The 5,998-nt window shown below is 36.1% G+C and overlaps 1 protein-coding gene across 1 annotated transcript; it reads right to left on the bottom strand.

Moving 5' to 3' along the window:
* Positions 1–2,771: 2,771 nt before the first annotated feature.
* Positions 2,772–5,084, bottom strand: LOC129266544 (galactosylceramide sulfotransferase-like). The gene is made up of 2 exons (XM_054904398.2): positions 5,017–5,084; positions 2,772–3,810 (listed from the first exon to the last, which is right to left on the bottom strand). Exons 1-2 carry the CDS (start codon positions 5,082–5,084, stop codon positions 2,772–2,774), a joined length of 1,107 nt encoding a protein of 368 aa, XP_054760373.2.
* Between the last annotated feature and the right edge of the window lie 914 nt (positions 5,085–5,998).

Raw genomic sequence — 5,998 nt, 5'->3', positions numbered from 1 at the left:
TATGAGATTATTAACAATTATCTTTATGAGAATAAAGCTAAGAAGTCACTGTTCGGACTCCCCCTATAAGAAAAAAAAAATCAGCTTTGAGCAGCCTTTTGGGGGAAAGTGAATGAAATTCCCACCCCTTATGGCGAAAGCTCGATCCACATCTGTATAATTAAATGTGTATATTATATACTTACACTATTTTATGTGAAACAAGTCCCCACCCCCCCCCCCCCCCCCTCATTTAGAAAAGCTGGCTTCGATGGCTGGTATGGATTTTTGCCCCGCCCCAGCAAAAAAAGGGTTGTTTGGGGTCTTAATAAAAAAAAGAAAAACAAATCCCCATAGGAACGAAATACCATTTTTCCCAAAATCGAAAATTCCCTTGTTTTTTCGAAATTAAATGTGCCGTTTTTCGAAATGAAATACCCTTTTTAAAATATACATTTTAGATTATAAAATCTCCATTTGGATTTTTTTTTATCAGTTATTGTTTAGTAAGGTAAAATTAAAAATGATTTGCTCTACTTTACTTTACTTTGCTCCTTTTTGCCTCCACATTCTCATAAAAAATTGAACAACAACGGAGTCCCCCCCCCCCCCTCCACCACGCTTAACCTTCCGGTTTTCCCGGCTTTGCCACCGAATATTTCATTTTTCGGATTAACGAACCTTCGGATTAAAGAACCTTATTTCGTTTTCGGATTAACGAACCTTCGGAACAACGAACCTTATTTCGTTTCGGATTGACGAACCTTCGGAACAACGAATCTTATTTCATTTTCGGATTGTCGAACCTTTGGAATAACGAACCTAATTTCGTTTTCGGACAGACGAACCTTCGGAATAACGCCACAAATGTTCGGATTAACGAACATCGAGGTATAGGCAATTTACGTGTTTCGGAATTACGAAACTTCGGAATAACGAATCTTCGGAATTACGAAGTGTAGCCCATTTAAGTGTAGGCACAAAGATTTTTTATCACAAGTGGTTATTATTTGAACTATGTCCATTTTTAAGTAACATCAGTCACTTTGGAACCCATAATTTGAAACCAACTTGGATTTTAAGGCAAAATAAATAACTGCATATAGTGGTAACCAGTCCCAAAGTATTTTTTTGAACCTTGAAACCCTAGTGTACACACCAAAATAATATCCCCAAGTAGAACAGTCATTTAAAACCCAAATTTTTAAAACCATCTTCGATGTTTTGGACATACCCGACACCTGACCGTCCTTTCAACTTAACCCAATATATTACTTGACCCTTTATACTCTAGTGTACCTGTATCTACACCAAAATCATGCCTCCAAGGTATATTTCTAATAATCAATTTACACCCCATTTTTCTGAATTCACGTCATAAGTAACATCTTTAAATACTAGACCACTGACTGTCATTGTAACTTGTCCTAATATATCATTTGGCCCTTGAAACCATATTCTATACACCGAAATCATATCTCGCAGGCTGATGTGAAATAAACTATGTCCGCTTTTTAAAGTGACAGCAGTCAATTTAGAATCAATTTTTTTTTTAAGCCAACATACATTTCTTTTAAATACAAGGCCACTGACTGTCCTTGTAACTTGCCCTTATGTATTAATTGACCCTTGGAACTGGTGATTTAGACACCAAAGACACACCTCCCAGGCCGATATGAAATGAGCTGTGTCCGCTTTAAGTATCAGCAGCCTATTTTTAAGATCAATTTTTTGAAGCCATCTTCGATTTTTTTTGACATACCAGACCACTGACTGTCCTTGTAACTTATCCTTATATATTATCTGACCCTTGAAACCAGTGGTTTAGGCATCAAATCACATCTACCAGGCCAAAATGAAATAAGCTATGTCCGCTTTTAAGTATTAGCAGCAATTTCAGAATAAATTTTTGGAATCCATCGCTGAATTTTGCACATACCAGACCGATGACTTTTCTTGTTATTGGCGACAATGTATTATTTGAGCCATTTAGCCATGGTATATACATAACAATCATATTTCCGGATATTGAGCAAACTATGTCGGTTTTTTAAGTAGCAACAAAAATTGTACACTCCATTTTGGAAGCCATCTTGAATTTTTGAACATACTGGACCACTGATTGTCCTTATCATTTGTCCCAGTGTCTTATTTGACCATTGAAAACATGGTCGAGACACCAAAATTATTATGTCCTAAGTGGATATGAAATTAACTATGTCCATTTTAATCATCAACAGCCATTTTAAACTCCATTTTTGGAAACCATCTTGGATTTTTTGATACACCAGACCACTTTTCTAATGTACTACTTCACCCTTATCATTGAATAAAGCCAAATCAAGGCCACTTAGATGAATTGTGGATTTTCAGCCTACGGCAACCATTTTGGGCGCCATATTGGATTTCCCAGGTACACTGGAGGGCTTATAATTTACTCTAGCCGGTATCAACATTTGTTTTACCCCCTAGACCATGGAATACGAATCGAAATAGAATTCTAGGGTGGATAATGAGTCAGTTGTATGCATTTTCAGTGAATGGAGGCCATCTTGGACACCATCATAAAAATAACATTTTTTCCGGATGCGGATTTTGGTAGATTTTTAGTTGGTTATTCCTTAGGTCAAATAGTACAAAAAACCGTTGAAAAATCATTTCTTGCAATTTGTTCCGGGTAAGGGTATTTTTTTGTCGTATATTGACATGTCTATTAGATAATATATCATTTTTTGCTTCATGGCTAAATCTTTTAGATATTCAGGCTGTTTTTTTTTCAAAGATAGAACTTTCTAAATTAGTGCCCGTGCCCGTTTTACCATTCCGTTTCTTATGAGCTTCGTATATTGGACGTCGTTACGTATCAAATCCTGACAGTATTTTGATGAGTTTGGTTTAAGCATAAATTCTTCTACTCTTTTATCTTTTAAGTATTTTTTACCAGGGTCTATGCACATATCGGACACATTTTTCAACATGGCCCGTAGATGGGCGAGATCGTCAGAAAATGTAGGGCCGTAAGCACGAATTTTACCCCAGAAAGAACGATTGAAGTGATCGTACAACATTACGTCGGCGGCATTCCATTCTTTGATTTTGGCCTCAACAGTTTTATTGATAGAATTTCGATGCGATTTGCTTCGAATCCCAAGCTTTGTGTAAAGAACATCTTCGAAATCCCAACACATCAACTTCTTGAGAAGAATCATAGATTCGTCGTAGTACTCGTTCAGCATTATTAGATGGATTTCAGTTGATAACTGGTTAATTTTATTACTTACGACAGTCAGGTTTTCATGGTATTTAGTATCCAGGCCGAGAGCGAACAACTGTCCATTTCTTAGTAACCAACCCATATATGACTTTTCGCGGAGATACTTCATTGGATTCATAATGAAGGTAATGAATGGCTGCTTAGTTTTGATCTGGAGTTGTTTGCCCATTTCGAAGTATCCGAATGCGGATTCGAGTTGGTTAACTGGATTTCGAATGATAGATATATACTTTGCGTTCGGGACTGCAATAGCCATTTCCTTCTTATCGAATCGAGCGTGGTTCACCAGCAAATCGAAGTCCTGACGATTTCTATGAGGAACTTCGAAAGCCATAGAATGATTAAATAGTTTCGTGGGAGGGAAGAAATGTAGTTTACTATCCATAGCGAAGCTCAGGTTTCGCCTGAAACCAAATCTTTCAAAAATTGCCGCGGTGGTCGTCGAACCAGTTTTGTGTGTCTTGATAAATACAACCCTTCTATTTGGCAGGCATCCAGATTCTTTAAAAGGGACCGTTTCCAGATGAGGGCGCCATGAAATTGCATGCTTTACTGTTCTACATGAGAAAATAAAAGAAACATATATGAGGATTATAATGATGATTATAATAATGAAAATGATCGTGATAATGATCTCCAGTGAGGGCCATTCTCCTTACCAGGACAATGGGACTGTGCTCCACGACGAGAGAAAACTGGACGTTAAACGAGTTAGACCTTTTAGGTCCGATAAGAATTTTAGTTTCAAGCTGTTGAAGGTACTTCAATGCCTATATACTGTCTCTGTAAATGGCACAGTATTGTATGACACAACAGCCTCAATTCCGTAGCGGTATATAATTGCTTATACAATATTCATTTCATTTCATTTTATTTATTTCTATTTCGAAAATTTACACTTTTCTTCGTACAATAATCATGATAATACAGAATATATATGTAAGCAATGAAACAGCAATTTTTATGGACAAAAAGCATATTTACGATTGTCATTTTGGCAGGTTGGAAATGAAGGAGGCTGCTAAGAAGCGGAGCTTTTAGGTTGTAGCCTCCTAATAAAAATAATCTTCTCAATAGTATAACCCCCCCAAAAAAAAAATCACACACAAAAAATTACAACTTGACCATGAGTAGTAAAAAACTAACATTTTTTTTTTGGGGGGGGGGGGATATTAAAAAGATTAAATAATAAATAAAATGATGAAAAGAGAGATTCAAGGTCTCAAGAATCTAGCCCCGGCTCTCGCAACTGATCCCGCTGATCTACAGGAATTTACAGGAAAACGAAGGGAATGCAAAGTTCGCGATAAGGGTATCCATGTTTCATAAAAAAAACACGGGTGTTTTAGTGATAAAGAGTTGAATCAATTAGTGATTGTCTTGGAGAAATGTCTTTAAGTTAAGAGAGTTTAAGCTTGGGGATTCTTTGATGTTGTTATTGATAATGCCCCAGAGCCTACATGTAGTGCCTTTGAAAGTAAATATTGATTTTGCAAAGCAAAATTTCTTGAGTGAGGGTGTTGAGTTAAATAAAATAAAGGCTATCACTACGAAATGGAGGTCATACTAGTCCCGAGAGAAATTTCGAAGGTTTCCATTACAAAATGCATATAATTTTGGTTCCGAGAAATTTGAAAAGCAAAAAAAAAAAGAGGGGGGAGGTGTTAACTGTAAAATGAAGGACATTTAGGTTACAATTATCAATTTCTCCACTAATTCCGGAATTCCATGGGGTGCTGCCTACTGCCTATGAAAAATAATACACGCAGCACCCCCTAGAAAAATGTTTGGGTGCTTCAGCATCCCCAGCACCCCCACTTCCCGTAGCCATTTCAAATATGGTCCGGGGCAGTGGTAGATGAAATTCATCAGATTGACATGTGGGATATTTGTTAACCGCTATGTTTTTGGTAAATGATGAATGAAAGATTGATGGTAGCATACTATTGCCTAATAGTAATATATTGTTTTTATTTTCAGAATTTCGTTTGCTAAAAAACAAGTTATCTCTATGGTATCTCCAGGATAATTCAAAAATAACACGCAGCGCCTAATTCTGTAAGAGTAAAATTCTTTCTATGTAAGATGTGTATGTTTATTTCCCCGGACAATCTTTCCGTAATTTAAATAAGGTAAAATTAGCGTTGAGTAAATCATTTTTAGGGAGGAAGTTGGAAGTAAAATTAACGAGATTAATAATACCGATATTGCGCGAAAGGATATAGGAATAGTATCTTTGAGTTGTGGATGTCATTTATATCAATTATGAATCAAAGTGGGCCCAGTAGGCTGCCTTGTGGAACACCGCATTTAACACTTTGTTCATTTAATGCTTACAAATTGTTTACGATTAGTGAAGTAGTTTCTAAGCCACTCCAAAGCCTTTCTACGAAGTCCGTAAATTCTTAATTTTAGATATAACTATGTCATTATTTATATTGTTGAAGGGATCAAGAAAAGCACATATTATATGTTCCAAATTGTCAATAGCTTTTGTGATTTTTTTTCAAGAAATTAGAGAGTAGCGTGAGATGTACTTTGTCTTTGGCGAAATCCAAACATCGGAAATCATATTATATTCATTCATGAAATTTGATAATCTTGTGTATATTACCCATTCCATAACTTTAGATAAAGTAGGTGATAAAGATTCTGGTCTATACTTACATACATTATTCTTTTCGCCTTTTTGTGCACTGGTATAATCTTGGATATTTTCATGTCATTAGGCACGACATCATTACT

This window comes from Lytechinus pictus, chromosome 8 (assembly GCF_037042905.1).
Source record: "Lytechinus pictus isolate F3 Inbred chromosome 8, Lp3.0, whole genome shotgun sequence".
Classification (NCBI taxonomy): Eukaryota; Metazoa; Echinodermata; class Echinoidea; order Temnopleuroida; family Toxopneustidae; genus Lytechinus; species Lytechinus pictus.
This window is presented reverse-complemented; position numbering and strand designations above follow the sequence as displayed.